The following is a 19,600-nucleotide window of genomic DNA, read 5'->3' as shown; positions in this document are numbered from 1 at the left end:
GCAGACGGGGGACGCACATGAATTCTTCACCCCAGGCGTACAATGAAATCACACAGCCAAAATACGATGAGGACTACTACTCATCTACACGGATGCAGATACAGCGTGCGCACGCGCACACACATGTACAAAACAAACAAGAAGAAGGACGCAGAAACAACAACACCAGCCCCAAAAGTGGACCCCAGAAAATACAAACAGGAAAAACGCGACGGCAGGTGACGTAGAGGGAATGAGAATAAAAGCAAAGAGGAGCGTGTCAGCTCTGGATGATTATCACCTCCTCGTTTTTTTTCTTTTTTGTCCCCTCCCCTTGCTCGAGTGTCGGTGCGAGCCCCCCCCAGACTCCGTAACAGTCTTCCTGTCCCCTTCCCTGGGCCATTCAACACCTCAGCCGTATCGAGGAGAGGGGGGCGGGGACGGGGGCAGCAAGACGCAGACACGTGTGTGCACTCACATGAGCCGACAGACAGACAGATTTGGGCGAAAGAAAACAATATCAAGAGACTGTGAAATACTAAAACAAAGAAACATATTTGTCAGTGTAGCAATAAAAGCGGGGATGGGACACCGAAGGTAAAAACGAGGCGGGGGTCCCCGGAAGAGAGAAACAATGACAATCCCCCCACCAAAAAAAAAAATTAGTAGAAGACGGTTGCCCTGGGAAAGCAAATACTCTTTTCTTCGAAGAATGAAGAGCATGAGGAGGACAAGAAGCCCCCCCCCTCCCCCTTCCTCCACACGCATACGTACACACACGCAGGGATGTGGCCAACAGAAACGAGATGACCGGTATGCCACCTTGCCGCACCAGTATCACTGGAACAGGAAACAAAACAAAAAGGGAGACCCACAAGAGAGAGCTAGACACATAACACCAACACGGTAATGATGCGAACATTGAGCTAGCATGCGGCAGCGTCCCAATCCACTATTAAGAATAAAATAGGGAGGGGGGGATTGAATAAATAAAACACGTTTGGGGGTATTCTTCACTGTAAAAAATGAGGGGGGCGTGAGTATTGGAACGCAGAATTACGCAAGTGGAGACCGGCAGGATGTTCGAAGCACACAAGTCGAATCAAACGAAAAGAGAAAAAAGAGAAGTCCTATGACGCCTCCTCCCCCTTCCCCTCACAAAACCTCGCCTTTTTTCCATTCGTTTGTCCTGTTGCTGTCGTTCCTGTTAACCACCACCCAAAGGTGTACGCTTTTTTTTTCTGTATGTGCGGCGCTGGCAATGATCGTTATCACTTTCTTTTTTTGATACCCACCTCTTGTTACGCACATCATGAAAGTAAAAACATGCGGGGAGGGAGAGGGGGAGGGGGAAGGCATGGGGTCCTCACTACTACTAGGCACACAGATATGTATGTGTGCATACATACACATACCCACGTACAGAGAAGGGAGGGAAGACAAAGGGAGAGAGGAGAGAGGAGAGAGGGAAAAGGGAAAGGGGAGAGAGGGAAAAAAAAGGGAAGGGAGCAAAAAAGTTTCCCCAGCCCGCACGTGTCCAGGATGAACAAATATAAATGTGTATATACAGAGAGAGAGAGAGAGAGAGCAACACATATTTATGTAAATGTGTACGCGATAATAGAGACGAACAAGTGAGGAAAAGAAAAAAAAACATAGGGTGGTGAGTTATGGCTCTACGATAGCCAAAGAATCCTCGCTGGACCTCAATAATCGAAGCAGGAACGCGAGATGAGCGACACATGGAGGTCTGATCAAGGAAAATATGAGGGGGGAGGAGGACAGAGCGTAGTTGGCTCACGGCAATACGAGCATCGTACATCCAAAGACTTGTGACTATGTCCACATTGGGGATGGGGGAGGCACGAGACATCGCCGCAGCGAAGGAAACAACGCTAGCATGCTGATGCATGCCCAGCAGCACGTATACACGCGGGGAGTGGAGGAGGAGAAGGGGTAAACAACCAACACGACAAGAGACCAACGGGCCAACAATGAAAACAACAACGGCAAGCCACACAACACACACACACACAAACAGGAAAGCCAAAACAGCAACTGAAAAGGCAGCACATATATGACCGCAGAGAATCACTGACGCACACATACACGCGGCGTGTGTGTGGGTGCGTGCGTGGAGTAGGGGGGAGGGGGTGAGAGACCTACACAGATGGAGATATAACAACAAAAATACCATAAAACAATGAAAAATGGGAGAGAGAACATCTCCTCATGAGAGAGAAACCTCGGAACACATCAACGAGTATCAGCAACAACAGAGTAAAACATGGAGCCGAGGAAGAGAGAGAGAGAGACGTCACAACGCACAATAGGGCGTGTAAAATTCGTAAACGAGAAGCAAAAAAAAATTGAAGTGAAGTGTGCCAATCAAAAAAAAAAAAACGGCGAGCCCCCTTGCTCACCGCCCTCCCCCTCCCCCACACAATTTCACACACACACAAAGCAAAAGCACGAAAACAGAAAAAACAATTCTCCCTCTTCTCTTGAACCATTCCTTCCTGGCCGCAATCAACCTACTCACACACCTACGCTTCTACACACACATTATACACAGATTGCCTGCCTCCCCCCACCCCCACTGCACACCGTCTACATCTGCGCTAGCCTGGGAGAGGCCATCCACCCGCCATCAAAGACGGGCCACGCAACTCATGAGCCGCCTCTCGCACTGCAGCGTCACCGTCGCCAGGTATCCGCTGCGCTGTCCGCTCTGCACACGGCTGGGGGGGGGGGGGCGATGGAGACAGAGAACCTGTCGTCAGAGTCCTTCACCCAAATGGCAGTAGAGATGTCCGCAGTTGATTATTTTGCGTAACCTCCACAGATCACTGCTCAACATGACGGGGCAGCGAAGCCTAGGATCAAGCGTCGGGTTTGAGACTGCTGTTTGGGGAAGGGCTGTATGCACATTTCATTCGATCGTGCGTGCGTGAAGTCGTTCGTTTGACAACTCTCTATGATGGCACTCACTTCAGTAGCGGCACCCCCCCCGTTTTTTGCATTTTGTCTTGGGGAGGGAGAGGGGGAGGTGGGGAGGAGGAGGGGGGGAAGTCCGTAGTAGAACAAGTAATGAAAACCACAAGCCCCCCCCCGTGCACTGCCAACGAGCTGTGGTCATGCTTCGAAGTACACTGCAGACGCGCACACAACGACACCACTCCTCCTTGGCGCGTCAATATGCCAATCGCTCGCTTTGCATCAGTCAGCCTCACCCCTTTCTGCTGTAAACTATGTGCCCCTGTGGAACTCATAGCTATCGACCCCCAATTCCGTCTCCTCTCCCCCTGCTGCGACTGCTGCTGCTGCTGAGACTGCTGCTGCTGCTGAGACTGCTGGAGATCCTTTTCGTGTGGTGTGTGCTCCACACACCACACCCTTTCTCCTCGCAGAACCCTCTTGCTGCCCTACTCACTCTTCTCCGGCCATGGCACTCTAAAGTTCAGGACAGTGGCCGCGATCACAATGACCCACGCGAGAATAGACAAGATGAGCCCCTCCTGGACACCGTAGCCTGGGAAGATCGTCTGACCGTTGTAAATGCCGGACGGCACACCCGGGTGGGATTGGGCCCTCGTTCCATCAACCGCACCAGTGCAGGAGTCAGCGTACCGCACAACGACGGCCACCACCCAAGAAATGAACAAGAAGACAATCGTAATCGTCGAGAAAACAAGCGAGGCGATGCGGCAGCCACGCGCGATGAAAGCCGGGATCGCCAGGGAAATGGCCAAAAAAAGTGTAATGCTAGAGAGAATGAGAAAAGAAATACTTGCCTTCATGCGCGCGCTAAAAGCAGCGCAGCGGTAGTCCCGACGACCATAGTACAGACTGGAGCCGTCCTGCATGACTAACTCTGTGTGCCAGTATGTCACACGCACCACTTGCACTTCAGGGGTGTTGAACCTGCGCTTCCACACCGTACCTGCGTTCGCCACGCAGAGAAACAGAAGCGAAACGCAAAGCATTGCCATGTAGTACGAGTCCATCACGCGGAGGTGCTTCAGGACTGGCCCAATGTTGAGCTTTGTGACCAGAACAATAGCCAGAAAACCGCCCAACTGGAAGATCCATGCGAGCAGCGACAGCACAAAACCGGCATCGAGCCGGGCCGAGCTAGAGAACCGTGGTGCATCACAACGAGGGAGAGAGTACATGCTGATAGACATCGCGTTACCGCACAGTGTCCAGGCAAAGGCAAGGAAACTCAAGAGCATCACCCAGCCATAGGATCCGCGGCCTGAAACGCGCGCGACAGCGAGGAGGAGAGAGAAGAACGAGAAAATGCAGCCCACAATGGTGCTGACAGAAATCGTCTGGTAGAATTGCTTCTCCAAGGGGCAGTTTATCTCCCGCACCAACACAGTTGGGTAGCTCCCACCCTCAGCGCTCCACAAAGTGAACTGGCGATTGTTGTAGTTGACTCCCTCCACGTCGACGTCTCTGCCACGGTACCAGGGAATAGGGCAGGCCGCCGCCAAGGTAAACACGAAGGCGATACCCAAGAAAATAATGTGGATGAGGAGAGCCGTGCGGAAGCCGTTCTCTGGTACCGGGTTGAGAATTGGGGGCAAGTCATTCTTGTAGTATTTGTACCCGCGCGGAATTGTGTATGTTCGTTCCTTTAGCAACGCCTCTTTTTCGTGGTAGCTCAGCTCTGCCTCATTCACCTTATTGGGCCTCGGTGCGTAGCTGCGACCAGTCAGCATGCCGCTCAGCCACACAGATGAGGCCCTCTTGACTCGCTGTTGGTACTTCGCTGCTGCTGACTGGAAGCGCCGCCCGCTTTCAGTGTTGGGTGTGTCGTCATCGGTGTGGTGCGGATGCCTCACGACATTATGTTCGTATTCAGAGGGCAAATGACTTCCCTCGTCTACAGGACGGCGGCTTTCCTCCTGCCCGGGCTGATCCGGCGCGTGGCTGTTCATCTGAATCTGGGCCTCAGGGGTAACGGCGATAGTTTCTTAGTGGATGTGATTGTGTGTTCTTTACCCTGTGAGGTGAGTGGTGTGTGTGTGTACGTGATGATGGGTTGTGGAAGGGTGGAGGGGGGAGGGGGGTCAGGGAGGATAGGTTGCACAGCTACAAGCCGGGTTTGTATGAGAGGCTGTCAGTGTCCAAAAAAAAAAACGCAGGGACAGTGAGTAGCGGCTATGGACAACACCACAAGACGGTACACACACAAAAAAAAAAAACACCGCAAAGCAAATCGCGTAGATTCCACGCCCCAACATCGACCGCGGTGTCGGAAGCGCATAGGCGAGAAGTAGAGACACGGGGGGGGGGGGGGGGAGTGAAAGAGAGAGAGACAATGGAAAAAAATGAGTGGTGGTGTTTTGTTGAATAGCCGTGTCATGGGAAGGGAAGGCGCACTGCCAGACATCAAAAAGGGGGTTTACGTCCCGAAGGCGTATACATACAGAAGCACACACACACACACACATATATATAGATATATAGATATATGTTGACTCCCTGCAATGGATCAAAACAGTGCCCACTAGTGCATCTCGTCTTCGCCCCCCCCCCTCCCCCCCCGCCCCACCCCAGAGCGTGTGCCGGTCATAGGACGGTGGCGTCAAATGAGACAGACCTTTTCTTGAGCTTTGTTCTTTCACCGCCCCTGCGGGTCTCTCACTAGTCGGTGCGCGCGCGCGTCCGTACAGAGGTCCTAGTAAATACATGCGAATCCTGCAGAAGACCCGCGGCGAAGATGGTGGCGTGTCATCTCCGCACATCGGTGTAGCTCCAGTGCCCCCTTTTTTCTTCCGTTGAGGGGAGGGGGGAGAGCGGCTCTTTGCCGTACTCATCCTCCACCATAGCGTCCCTAGTAGACACCTCGTGTGTGTCCGTGCATGGGTACCTGTTTTGTTTCCTTGAGCCCCAGCTGCCTCACACACTCCGAAAAGAGCACAGCGATGTACATGTGTGTTTGTGTGTCAAAAATATATATATAACAAAATATAATAAATGAAGACATGAGGCTACATCAATATGGTTGCACAGGGGAGGGGAGGAGGAGGAATGGGAGGGGTCATGAGCCATCCACATGATCCATTTTTTTCATCTTTGTTCGAAATGATAATTCTACCATACATCAGCTAAAAACGAAGGGAGAAAGAGAAGAAAGGGGGTAAACACACAGACACAGACGGGCAAAAAAAAAATAAGCGGCATGAACAACAACAACAGAGAGACAGCAAAGGTCAAGCGAGGAGAGGAGAGGGGAGACTACATGAGACGCGGGGGGGGGGGGCGAAAAAGCTCAAACGGACACGACAGAACGAGCGGGACGAACAACACAAAAGAAAACACAACAGAAATCGGTAGGGACACAAAACGGGAGATACGTGAAGAGAAAAACCCGCCAGCCGCCCATTCCCTTCTCCTTCCGCATCTATAAAACCCCCTCACTGACCTCAGCTAATGCAGCCGCGGCATCGACAGCCATTGACAATCGCCGCGCTTCCTCATCCATCGAGACATACCCACGCCCACCTTAATTCGTCCATTGCATAGACACACTATCGGCTCTTGCGCTCTCGCTTCTAGTCAGACCTCTCAGTAAGCGAAACCCTTTACCATCATCGCAGCCCACCTCTCCCCCCCCCCCTTTCTTGTTTATCACCTTCTCTATAGTTGGTTTTCGGATCACACACACACACACACATCCCCTCTCTTTTCTTTCTCCGTGCCCTCGACGCCTTCCTGTACATGATGCAGAGATACCAAATGGGAGACAGAAACGCGCAAAACAATGGGGAAAAGATTCTGCACGCGCCTCTGCAACGCGGGGTCAGTGAAGAAGTGCTATCAAAACAACAGCAAAAAAATGTAACCAGGCAGGGCGGAGGGGGGAGGGGGCATGTAGAGGCAGTAGGGGAGAAGAGATGTTGGCCTCTACGAACAACCCTTAGCCATACACACACGTCTAATAAAAAACAATAACGATGACCCCCCCCACCCCCTCCCCCCAACCCCACACACGTGCTGCTCGAAGACCCACAACAACAAAGGACCCTTCCCATCTCAGTCCTGCGCACGAAAACGGACACACACGAAGAAAGGGTCATTGCGGTAGGGGGGGGGGGGCAGACGCGTGCCGACGCAAACATAAAAGCACACACATACGCAGAAAATAAACGTCGCAGGGCAGCAACAGAAATGAAAATTTTCAACAGCCGCGACACTTCTCTCCCCGCTTCGCAACAGCGGAGGAGGAGGGGTGGGGAGTATGTAAGGTACCACTCCCCGAAAGCAAGGAAATATCCAAGTCGCGAAGATAACCCAAAACTCGAGAGAAATGAAAATTACCTCGTTTTTTCGTTCGGAGGGGAGGGAGGGAGGGAGAGCATAGGGCAGGGAGAGAGAAAAGAGGCGCAGGAGCCGTCCAGACGCACCATGAAGAGGCTTACCTAGCCACGGCTATGCTCTGCACACACACACATACACATACACATACACCTCCCTGAAGAGCATCAGGGGGTAGCACCAGAGACGAAAAAAATCAAAAAGATAAAACTGGCGAGAATACACAACAGTCCCTCCGATTCTCCGTGTTTTTTGTGGTCCCCGCGGATTGGCCGCGGGGGAGTTTAAAGTGAGAACCCTGCTGAGTCGCTCGCGACAACCCCTATCGAATACCGCTAGGCATTCCTACGGATCGAGCCCAAATGCAGTAGACGCTTAGAGGCCCTTAATCGCCAGATCACCCACGTTCCACACCATCACGGCGCCCTCATCACCGACCGACACGATTTTCTGGCCGTCGGGAGACACACGCACTTTCGTGATGCTGCAACTGTGCGCGAGTCCAACAGCGACGCACTCCCCGCGATCGTAGTCCCACACCTTCACAATACGGTCGTTGCCGCCCGTCACAAAGAAGCGCCCGTCCGGTGAGAGCGACAAAGAATTCAACTCTGCGGTACGGCTGCCAGGCACCTCGCGAATGGTGTGGCAGTCGACAGAGTCCCAGTAGGCTACGCACTTGTCGCTACCGCACGTAATCAGCTGGCTATCATCGACGTAGTACTCCACTGCGCGAAAGTAAGTCTGACGATACATGATATTGCGGCGAAGGTAGCGGACCAGATCCCACACAATGCAGCTGCCGTCATCGCTGGCTGTGAGGCATTCTGTGTCATCTTGCGAAATGACGATAGAGTTGACGGCCGCCTTGTGTTCCTTCATCGAAGCCTCCAGCACGCAGGTGGTGCCGCGGATGGCCCAGACACGCACGAGGCCATCGGAGCCGCCAGTAACAATGCGGTGGCCGGTTTTATCCGCACACACAGCCGTCACCCCCACCTTGCCCCCCACCTTGTGGCTACGGGACCCCTGCTCTACCTTGTGCGCGTCTGCTACGGAGAACACGAGCTTGCCAGACTGTGGGCCAAAGGCACGGATGCGGCCGTCACTCCAGCCCGAAATGATGAGCGAGCCGTCTCGGCTAAACTGCAGGCAGTTGCACATTCGATTTGCGATTTCAATACGCAGGAGCTCCGTGCACGTGTTTGCATTCCAGACACGGATGTCAGTGCCGCAGCACGTCGCGAACACGGAGCTGAAGCCGTGTGGGAAAACAATGTCCTGCACCGCCTCGCTGTGGCAGGTGAGGCGCAGCCGCGTCATGAAGTTGCCGCCGTTTACAAAGTACATGTTGCTTGTCTTGGTGCCAACATAGTAGTTATCCCCCACGAGGGCCAGTCCCGTCACAGCGCCGTTGAGGGTGGCGCTATTCTGTACTGTGAGGTTTATCTTCGAGAGAAGCTGCAGCTCGCCGGCACCGCTTCCGACCAGCACGTCGCCGGTGGTCGTGAGGATCGTAGACGTGATGCCGCCAGAGAGCTTCTTCCGCGGTCCCTGCATTTTGAACACGTTGGACTGTTGCAGTTGTGCGCAAATGACGTCACCAGAGGTGGTGCCACAGTACACGTACTTGTCCGTTTTCTCAATGGCGATGGTCTGCACAGATCGGCGCATGTTGCCCATGTTAATGTCTACTGGGTTCATCTTGTGATTTTCAAGGTCCACTGTCCAAACGCGCAGCGAGCCAACACCGGCGGTGATAAGCTTCTCGGAGTCGTTGTTGAAGAAGGCAACGGTCTTCGATTCGGTGTGGTGCGCTGGCGCGCCGCAAAGCGGACGCCCTACTTGAACATCCCAAAGGACAACCGTGTTATCGTCAGGGCCCCCGATTGAAGCGAGGTACTGCTCATCCGGCGAAAAGGCGAGGGCCTGTACCTTCACCTTGTGGAGTAGCATGCGGTGAATAAGGCGGCGCTCTTCAAAATCAAAGATGCAGACATCAGCTTGAAAGCCCGGGTGGGTGACCTGCCCCGACGCCACGTAGCGACCCGACGCGCTCACAGTAAGGCAGCTGATCTTGTCATTATGACCGTAGAAGAACTCAGAACTGCGTGTGTCGTTGAGGTCACGAATCACAATGCAGGCCCCAAGAGCGTATAGCAGATGCTGCTGATCTGGGTGGGCAACTAGGCTGTTAGGCAAGTTCCCACTGTAGCCGAGAGCGGTCTCAAGCTCCAGACGTGGGGTATCCTCGTGATCCGTCATCGTACGAGCAGTGTCCTAAGGCGGTGGGGTACGTTAATGGATAAACAGAGTAGATATGTGACGGTACGAGATTGTATTCCCCTCGCCCCTTCTTTTTTCTTTTCTTTTCCCCACCACGATCGCTTTGAATTCTCGCCAACAAATAAAATGTTTGCTGGTTCTGCAATAACAACGGACAGAGAAGAACTGGTAGCGAGCTACACGAAAAGACGGGACGGTAGAGAGTGGAAAAGCGGGGTACAGTAGAACAGGATCAAACAATAATCGGTGAATAAACCGAGGTGGGTGAGGGGTAGTGAAGGTGCCGGCAGCAGAAGGGAAAGGGAAGAGGCGCGAAGAAGCAACAAGGATTCAATGAGGCGTCATAAACGTCGTCAGGGGGACGGCTTTTTGTTTTAGCCTTACATGTCAAACCAATGCATGATGCATAGGAGCGGGATTCTCTCCTGTGCGTGTGGAACGAGACACAACGTCCCAAAGCGCATGACAAACAGGGAGCACGCACAAGCGCACACCTCGTATATGTACACATATGTGGATAAAGCTCTACATATGCGTGGGTGTGCCCCCCCCCTCTCCTCCCCCTCCCCCCTGTGACGTGCCTTGCGACAGTGGCGATAGAGAAAGGGGGAAAAACACTACAGTTCTTTTTTATTATTATTATTTGCGGATTTCTGTGTGCGTGTGTTTCTTGACGGAGTGGGGGGGGGGGGGGAGGGGGGAGGAGGGGAGGGGCGTTGGCCCCTTTTTTATTTCTTTTTAATGCAGTACGTTGCGAAGATGTACGGCTAAGAGAGACGCCAGTAGAAGGGAAACAAACATCCCCCTCATCCCCCTCACCCTCCCCCTCATCCCCCTCATCACCCTTCCCCCCCAAAAAAAAAGCCCGCAAGCACACAGCTGTTTTCCCGTGTTACATTGTATCGCGTCTTTATGACCTTTATTTTGGATGTTGGTTCAACAAAGCCATCTCCCGCAGCTCATCCTCATCAAATTGCAGCGGGATTTGGCCGAGGGTCTGCGACAACGTATTCGCCACCTCCATCTGGTTCACAGCCGGATCCCAGTTGGAAGTGAGATACTCCTGCGTCTCAGGGTCCATGTTCTGCAGCATATGGATCCCACATAATGCGTACAAGTTCTCGAAGGTGTCCTCGATAAACTCGTGCGAGAGGTCGTGGTCGTACCCACCAGCCTCAGGCAAGGACTCGCTGACTTCTGTGTGATGCGCCGCGACAGACACGGTGCCCTCAGCATTCCCTCCCCTCTCCGCACCCTGCAGCCCCTCGTCCACCTGGGTCTGTGCCTCGCCATTACGCGGCCTGTCGGAGGCTTGCACGCGGTTGATGTTCTGCACCAATAACTCGCGCAGTGCATTGCAATCTTTGCAGATGAAAAAAGTGTTATCAGAATTCATCTCGCAGGTGCGGCACATGAAGGCCTCTTGGTCCTTCACAGATTTGCCACAATTGTCGCACTGATCGTGTAGCTCCATGATCATCTCCGCCGCGTCCTCCACCGAGCGCGGGGCTAGCTTGTCAAACGCAGCACGGCACGGCTCACAGGAGCACGTCATGCCGCTGGTAAAGGCGTTTACAGGCAACAGCATACCGTGGTAGGGGAAGATGCCATGGCCGTCTCCGTCGGGCGGCGGGGGCACGGAAGCTTTGGTGCCACAGGCGATTACCTTTTTTGTTGCAGGAACCTTCGGTGGAAGCTGGCCTTGGTAGCACTTCAGGGGGTCGTCCGTCGCTATCCAGGGGTATTCCTGCATGCAGTACGCACACAGAAACCCAGTGAAGACATCGTCATTCACCAGCTCCATGGCCACGGAGTCTGGAATCAGCTCGAATGTGGTGGGGTCATCGATCATCTCGACGGGCACTTCCTCTGCAATGGCGCAGAGGCCGCGGCAGCCACAGCTGAACATTGCCCCCTCCGGGGCGCCGTTGTCCGTCCCATCATCCCTCGATGGCAGCACCAACGTCTCCTCGACCTCGTGGTCCTTGTGGCAGCGGTACCGGCACGGCACACACACGAGCGTGTTGCATGTTTTGCACTTCAGGGCAACCGTGTCGCCGAGCAGAACATCGCCGTAGCACGGCATACGCCGGTACTGAGATGTGTCCAGTTTTGTGATGTGCGTGCTCCAGTAGCAACTGCAGCAGAGCATACAAGCAATACCACCGCACTCGGGGTCATCGCTTGGATGAGCGTTTTTGCAGTAGCACCAGTTGAGGGGGTCTCGTGGGTAGCGGTTGTGGCGATTTGTCGGCAACACCGACTCTACTGGCGCCCTCGCCGTCTTAGTGTCCACAACGAAGGCACAGCGGCTCAACTCCGGCAGCTCCGGTGATTGCGCGTCCTTGTGCTCGCCGTCGGCGCGATCGTCTTGGCAGCAGCCGTCGTCGTCAGCGGCGTCACAGGGGTGCTTGCCGGCAAAATTGGATCCGTTCGCGGACCCCTTCGAGGGATACGCCTCGCTGGGAGTGGCCGGAGCGGCAGCCAAAGAGGATAATGGCCCCGGGGGGAGTGGAAGAGACAAAGAGAGAGCCGTGTGGGCGTCTTGCGATGACCGGGAGGCGGTTGCCGAGGACGACGCTGCCGTGCCTGCGGCCATGGAAGGGTTCAGTGTCACCTCCGGCATGTCTGTCGGTGGGATAGTGGTCATGCGAATGCCGCTCATGGGCGAGCTGCCGCGCGAGCGCTTTGGCGTCCGCGGGCTCGTTGAACGCCCACGCTTGCGCATGGTACGCTCTTCAATGTCGCGAGTCTGCAAGGCGCGCACTTCTGGTCCACGGGCAGTTGGAGATCCTATGGACGACGACGAGTGAGGCACCGCCTGCCGCTGCTCAGCTGCGTCTGGGTCCGCAGGAAGCCGCCAGCACTTCTGCGTGCAGCAGTCGCATCGCATGTAGTGCCGCACGCCCCACTCTTCTACCTCGTGATTGCCGTGACAGAACTCGGCGCAGGCGAGACAGAGCGCGTGCTGTGGGTCAGCCCTCCCCTTGTCGATGCATGTGCGGCAGATGTACGCCGTCTGCCGCTGATAGCCACGCGCGTAGGAGCATCGGTACCACTTGCCATCGTGCTCCACCGTTGTGGCGACCAGGCGCGATATCTCGGATGTCGCTGCCACATTCAATGTCGGCGCCACCTCAGCACTGCCGAGCAACATGGCGCTCACCTTCAGATGCTGAGCCACCAGACCTTCGTGCTGCTCACAGCGACTCACTAACTCCATCGGAAAAAGGAGGCGGATCACCGTATCCTGTGGTGGATCTCGATGTTTTGCTTTGAGGACAGGCAGGTTGAGCAACAGTCGCTGCTTTTCGAGGTGGACCTGGGTGCGATCCTGAAGCGCCAGCTTCAGGTCGCGCACGGTGGCGGACGCAGGTAACTCGAGCGAGATGACCTTCTTCCCAAACTTGACCTCGAAGTCCACATAAAATTCCCTCTTGGCGGCCATCGCGCTGTCGATACAAGAAGGAACAGAAGAGGGGGGAGGAGGGGGATGAGGAGGAGGAGGAAGAAGCGCTGTGGTATGCTAATGTGAAAGACAGACAACCTTTGCCCACCGCTTTCGAAGTTTTTTTCTGGTCTATTTTGTGTGTCTCCCCAGCTGTCTGCCCTGACAAGGTCACGAGTACGGCAGCTGTACTCTCCGCCCTAGGGTACCAGCGGGTACTCGGTTGTGTCTGGGTGCACGTGTGCTTTCCGCTCCTTTCGAGAGAGTATATCAATGTAGAGGTATCGATGTAATATCATATATGGACATATACTCCTCGAATGCGATTCGGGCGCACCAAAGTCCGCTCCACGTGGGTCTGTTCAAATATTTGCAACCCCGCTACTTCGCGCCGTGACAATTGTGTGTGTGTGTGGGGGGGGGGGGGGTTGAAGAGGTGGAAATGAGTTTCGTGTGAAGAGGAAGCATGAAAAAAAAAAACTGATATACATCTCAATGAACTCAACATACAGGCACACAACGCCCGAAAAGTGGGGGGGGGTTAGGTGAGAGCGTGTGTCCCCTCTAAGGGGGAAGGGGGTCGTCTCAGCACAGACTCAGGTTTGAGTGGACGATTGCATCGGCATCGTCGGCCGCCGTCGCACACTTCCGAAAAGCATCATCTGTTTGAGCGTAACAAAAACCGATGAGACAACAAGACCAATACATATATATAAATATATACAAATATATACATATGTATATATTTATATAGAGAGAGAGGCAAAGCAGCGATCAGCCCCACTTTTTTCTTTTCATTTGTCAGGCACATGCTGGAAGTGAAGAAGAGCGACACATTGAGAGTGACAGCGTGGTTGCGATACGAACCAGCTCCGCCACCTTTTGGGCTATCAGCGCCGGCGAGTCAGCCACATCCACAGTGGCACCTAATTCTGTAGGATCAAGTACCTCCAGGGTGGCCATCTGCGAGGCATGGAGGGAAGCCGGCATGAAGTGCCCCTGGCGAGTCTGCAGCCGCTCTTCGATGAGCCGCACGTCTCCGTTGAGCAGCACAAAGAATAGTTGTGTGTTCTGCAGTGTTTCGTTGGCCGCCTCAGCATCCTTGCAGCGATCCATGCCCCGCAACGTGTCACGGTAGCGGCGACGCAGCGCAGAGCAGGCGAGCACCACCGAGACGGTGCCGTGACCCCGGCACGGCGCGAGCACCTCTTCCTCGAGACGACACAGCCAGGGCAGACGATCCTCATCCGTCAGCGGCACACCAGAGCGCATCTTATTCCTATTCTCATCACTATGGTAGTCATCACCTTCCACAAAGCGGCACCGGAGAAGCTCAGCAAGCTGTCGACCGATTGTCGTCTTGCCGACACCAGACGGCCCGCAAACGACCACGGCGCTCACCTGGCGAGCCATCACGGAAGGAAACAGGGAAGCAGAGCGACAGCAGAGAGACGCGTAAAAAATATGGGAAAAAGCTAAAAACAAGAGAAAATGAATGAGGAGACAAAACGGGGCAACGAAAAAAAAAAAACATGGACAAAACAAAAGACGGGAGAAGGATACCGCCGTCGCGGAAAAGCGGCACTTTCAAAATGGTGCGGACCTGATCAGCAGAGCAAGTTACACATGCACACACAAATACATACATTCACACACACACACACACACACATACAGGTGTGTGCGTATGTATGTATGCACCTCTCTTTTTTTGTGCAACCGTGAGGCTCTTGGTAGCGCCCCCCCCCTCCCCCTCCCTACCCCCTCGTCGGTCTGTGTACAAATCACAAACCGATGAGGAGGAGGAAGGGGTGAAAGGAAGGGGGCTGAGGGTGCAAAAAAAAGAATAACTTTAGTCCCACACGCGCAGAGCACAAAAACAGAGCCACCGCGTGCTCCATGTATTTTGCTCACCGTGTGGGAGAGTGGGTGTTCTCCCGCGCGTCTCTGTTTGGATGTGTGAGCTCAACAAGTATACAAAGAGTCAGTTGAAGCCAAGAGCAGTGCGCCTCTGCTCCCTCGAGTTGCAGACCTCGTGCGCATTGTGGTGATACCAGAGTGGAATCGACTCGGTAGGAGCGACAACGCCCCCCCACCACCACCAAGTGATGCAGGGAGACACTTTGGAGTTTAACCAAACGTCCTTTTCTCCCCCCCCCCTCAAAGCACAACAAGCCAGTCCGCCGTTTGTGAGAGTAGCACGAACCAAACAAATAAAAAAAGCGAGCAGAAAAAAGCCTCAGCGTGCGCCTTCCAGGACGACTCCCTTCGCAGCACTCCATCCTCCTGAGCTTGGCACTCACGCTCTCCTAAACGCAGCCGTCACAATTCTCGGTGTCCACCAATGGCGCTATCTCTGCCTTTGAAGTAGCACTGATGAGATTTGGGGTGTGAATTATGCCGTGAACATAACTATTATAATCAGGCACACACACACACACACAGAGAGAGAGAGAGAAAGAGGGGTGTGTAGAGAGAGGCTCGCCAAGCGGGAGGTGCGGGATTCATCAAGGGCAGCAGCACACCCACACCGTCGGACGACCAAGGTACACCCACACATCAGCAAAAATGCCCGAGAATAGGATGAGATCGGCAGAGGCAGCGGTCCATGGACTCACATGAGCGCGTGTATAACCAGAGAAACGGTAAATAGGGATTTCAAGTGTTTTCAGTCTTCCCTCAGCTACGCGTGGAGGAATTGAGGGAGGGAGGGAGGGAGGGGGGGGAGCGGGGGGGGAGCCGATAAATCTGCTGCTTGAATCTCACTGGGGCCTATTTGAGGAGAGTGCGTACGAGTCCAGCAACGCTGTCACGAGAGTCGAATAACCCTGCCGGGCAAGACACAAAAACTCTATCAGTTACATCTTTGAGAGCAGCGGGTTCGGCGCTGTTACGGCCCACCTCCTCCGAACGCGCTTCAGATCTCGAAGCGCCTTCACGCCTAATGTTAGCCCCTGTAAGTGATGGGCGCAGATAACGAGCTCTGTCATGTCGTGCGTCGCGTTCTCTCTTGCTTTTTCTTGGGGATACACCTCGGCCCTGAGATGCCTCCCCGGATCCTATACTTTCCTGCCATGAGCTTCTCTGTTGTGCAATACGTCTCTTTCAACTCTCGGGGACGTGGCAGACAACGTTTGCTTTCAAGGCAGCGACCAACTGTCTTGGAAGCGAACGTTTTACTCCGATAATCTGCATCGTGGAAGTTTCTAGTAAGCACGTGAGCTTACTTTTTTTTCTTGGACGACGTATCATGACCAGGAAAAAAGAGTGGAAGGAGGACAGGGCTCTACCGAAGTCGTGATGTTTTCTTCGCCTAGTGAAGCATGCAAATGAGCAAAGAAAGAAGAGAAAGGGGATGGGGTATGTGCAAACTAAAGAGGAGGGGAGGGGGGGGGCATGAGACGTCCGTTTCGGTGGGGCCTGCTCACCTCCCAAAAGAGGTGCTCCTCTCCTATTCACAGTGAAGACGTTCCCCAGTCTATGAAACTCGCGACAAGTATGCGAGCGTCGATTCTCCTTCGACTCCTGAAGATATACAGGAGGGGGGAGGAAGAGAGAGTGGGGATCAGGAAAAACTTTTATGTTACAAGACCTTGAAAACAGAGTGGGAGCGCTACTATAGACGGAAAGGAACTACTTCTTTAAGAACGCAGACGGACTTGATATTGCGGCACCGGCCTCCACCCACGAAAACGCTGCCAATGAGGGGTACACGACTGAAAGCTTAGCTAGACGCACCTAGTGGCCCCCTTACACAACAGACAGTTCGTCGGCTACGCCAGCCACTCTCATCCTATCAAGGTCCGAGTAACTAATGTACAGCGGGGCCGGCTTTTGGCTCGTCAACGCGTTCGCGAATGTTTTCTTCAGAGACTGCACGTCTTCCTCACAAACAGCTAGTGCACACTTCCGCGGCCCCCACTCTGCGCGAAGCTCAGTTATGCGACGGTGCAGCGCCTTCAATTCAGGCAGGACAACACCCTCTTCGCTCTGTCCGCTGTTCTCACGTCTGTCCTCGAAGAACCTATCAGCTGAGAGGCCGTTTCTAGCAGCGACCTCGCGATACATCTTCATCACGTCGGACACATGCTTATCGATTTTCTGAAGCTCTTCTTCCCAAACCTTAGCTTTCTTCTTTGCTGAGATTAGTTTGGACAACGCCTCACTCGTCGACGAGGAAAGCGGCGCCGACTCCATGGCACGGATGACAGCACAGTCCGCCTCCACCTCGTTGGCGAGCCCCACCATGACGCAGGCAGTGGGACTCGAGAAAAGATCGATGGTTTGCCGCAGGGACGTCACGAAGCCAGGGCGATTTGGCTTGAAGAGAGTACGGGTAAACCGCTGAAAAGTGGGAAGCTCAGAGAGGGCGCGCAGGGCATGGCCGTTGAGGATGCACTCATCCCTCGTCGCCAGGAAAAGCACGCTTGTCGTCATACGTGCACCCTCAGGAGATTTTGCGCGGTACAAACGCGGAACTGGTGGCCATGGGATCTCACCGACCTGCGGCAGCACTGACGACGAGTTGATGCGGAAAGGAAACCTGGTGGAGGCGGGCGTGGCGCCACCAAACACGTTCAAAGCTGCTGCAATGTACACCATGAGCGAGTACTGATCGTAGCCGATCACATTGGTACCGCGTGGGGTGTCCCCTTGCATACGAGAGTTGAGCTCAATCAAAATGGGCTCCCCCTCACCAAGGCTCGCGGGATCGGCCGTACAAGGAGAATCGCTCTTGTGCAGCCGATGTGGTTCCTGCCTTCGACCCTCGCACGCTGGCCTTCGCGCGTCAAGGCGAAGTTCGCTGTGACCACAGCCGTTTCGAAGGCCCAGTGCGTCGAGGCATTTGAACGTGTACTCAACGACCCGTCGTGCACTGTGACTCGCGGGCAAGTCTGCCAGGCTGGTGATGAGGGTCTGCTTGTCGTAGAGGATGGTTGTCTTGTGTAGCTTTGCCCTCTCAACACCCGCGGTGCGCAGATCCTCCTCCGCACTGCGCGTCAAGCCAGTTGTGAAGACCGGATGCGGGTACTTCCAGCTTTGCCACACATCGGTAACGACATGAACGCCTTGGTAACTCACCGTGTTCACTATGTACTCGGTGCCCTCAATGTACTCCTCCACAACAAGCTGTCCCGCGTCTGTGCCCTGGGAGGTGCGCAGGTTCTGCACCATCGAGAAAGCGACATATAGGTCGTCTACGGTGTAGCACAGGGTCACATGCTCTGAGCCGGCGCCGGTGTTTGGCTTCACCACGACTGGGAGCAGCAATGCTCCGTCCTTCACCTTTTTCACAGCTACTTCAACGCTCGTTGTCACGTGAGAGCGAATGTAAGCAAGCCCTGCCTCTTTGAGCACTTGCTGTGCGTGTCCCTTGTTCTGCCGGGAGGACCACGATGTGGCGGGGTCGTTGCCGAACGCGTTCACGCGCGTGTAGACGCGGGTGGGTGCCTCTGCCTCGAGACCATCGAGTACACCCGCGACGTCATCGCCGAAGCCCATTCGCCGGGCGAGAGACTCAGCAGATTCGCCGCTCAGCCGCGCGTTCACGTAGTCCATCACTGGCACAAGCCCGTCGCCGGCGGCATAGCAGCCGATCACGTACGAGAGGCCCTCTTTGACAATGAGGTTCTGGTAAGCGTTCTCGTAGACGCGCAGATCGTGGATGTCCCCAGGTAACTCCAGCCCCGTGTGCCTGTACCACAACGGTGCCTTATTAGCAGAAAAGAGACGATTCCGCACCTCTGCCCAGTCGATAGGGGCCGATGGAGACGAGACAAGACCGCGTCCGCTGCCCTCGCCGCGGGCGGCAATTTCAATGCTCTGCGGCTTCTCTTCATGCGGTTTCGCACTGCCGTTGAGAAAGGGAAAGTCACGAAACGCCACGTCCAGCCCTTGGTGCAAGCTGTCGATGTACTCGCGTTGTGCTGAGACCATTCCAACGTCCAACAGAAATGGTGCACTCATTTTTGCCAGAATGATCGTTTGACACTCCTCCGCATCGGGGTAGTGAGCCATCACGGTGGAAGTTGCGCAAGCCTCTGAGCAACAGAATGTTAACTGCAACTCCCGCGCTAGCTTCTGCTGCTGCTCCTGCAGCGGCGGCGAGGTTAAATCGGTCGCCGGCGTGGTGCGTGGCGCCGGTGAAGTGTTGTCCTGCTCCATAACTCCACGCGGGGGTCGCTGTACCCCTGCAGGACGCGGCTTGGCCAAGTAAGACGGAGATGCGCTGAGCGATGCAGTTTTGAAAGGAGATTTTGACGGGGGTGCCCCCCCGTCGCGGGGTCTGTCCCTCGATGTGGATGCCGATTGATCAGCCACGACGGTAGATCGCATTTCTGAAGTCGAATTTCCCATGGCGTTCTCAAAGCTCATCTCAGCTGGAAATATGCCCCTCGAAACCGCGCAAGCGTTGAGAGAACAAAAAGGAAAAAGTGATACGCCGTCCGTGCAGAAAAACAACAACAAGGCACAAACAGACGCACCGCTGTCGGGGAGGGGAGGGGGGGAGGGGAGGCAGTAAACGCGAAGGAGAACAACCGTAGGACAGAAACAGAAT

The 19,600-nt window shown here is 54.6% G+C and overlaps 5 protein-coding genes across 5 annotated transcripts; all 5 read right to left on the bottom strand.

Annotated features, from left to right (window-relative positions):
* Window positions 1-3,404: 3,404 nt before the first annotated feature.
* On the bottom strand, window positions 3,405-4,925 carry JKF63_03532 (uncharacterized protein; the record flags this gene model as incomplete). Its single annotated transcript, XM_067899534.1, has 1 exon — window positions 3,405-4,925. One exon carries the CDS (start codon window positions 4,923-4,925, stop codon window positions 3,405-3,407), a length of 1,521 nt encoding a protein of 506 aa, XP_067755773.1.
* A 2,758-nt stretch (window positions 4,926-7,683) lies between these two features.
* On the bottom strand, window positions 7,684-9,573 carry JKF63_03531 (uncharacterized protein; the record flags this gene model as incomplete). Its single annotated transcript, XM_067899533.1, has 1 exon — window positions 7,684-9,573. The coding sequence occupies one exon, from the start codon at window positions 9,571-9,573 to the stop codon at window positions 7,684-7,686; it is 1,890 nt and encodes a 629-aa protein (XP_067755772.1).
* Window positions 9,574-10,513: 940 nt separating this feature from the next.
* JKF63_03530 (uncharacterized protein) lies at window positions 10,514-13,042 on the bottom strand (the record flags this gene model as incomplete). Its single annotated transcript, XM_067899532.1, has 1 exon — window positions 10,514-13,042. One exon carries the CDS (start codon window positions 13,040-13,042, stop codon window positions 10,514-10,516), a length of 2,529 nt encoding a protein of 842 aa, XP_067755771.1.
* Window positions 13,043-13,843: 801 nt separating this feature from the next.
* JKF63_03529 (uncharacterized protein) lies at window positions 13,844-14,455 on the bottom strand (the record flags this gene model as incomplete). The annotated part of the gene is made up of 1 exon (XM_067899531.1): window positions 13,844-14,455. One exon carries the CDS (start codon window positions 14,453-14,455, stop codon window positions 13,844-13,846), a length of 612 nt encoding a protein of 203 aa, XP_067755770.1.
* A 2,336-nt stretch (window positions 14,456-16,791) lies between these two features.
* Window positions 16,792-19,416, bottom strand: JKF63_03528 (uncharacterized protein; the record flags this gene model as incomplete). Its single annotated transcript, XM_067899530.1, has 1 exon — window positions 16,792-19,416. The coding sequence occupies one exon, from the start codon at window positions 19,414-19,416 to the stop codon at window positions 16,792-16,794; it is 2,625 nt and encodes an 874-aa protein (XP_067755769.1).
* Between the last annotated feature and the right edge of the window lie 184 nt (window positions 19,417-19,600).

Source organism: Porcisia hertigi, chromosome 28 (genome assembly GCF_017918235.1).
Source record: "Porcisia hertigi strain C119 chromosome 28, whole genome shotgun sequence".
Lineage (NCBI taxonomy): Eukaryota > Euglenozoa > Kinetoplastea > Trypanosomatida > Trypanosomatidae > Porcisia > Porcisia hertigi.
Note: the sequence above shows the minus strand (reverse complement) of the source record. Positions and strands in the feature narration are given on the sequence as shown.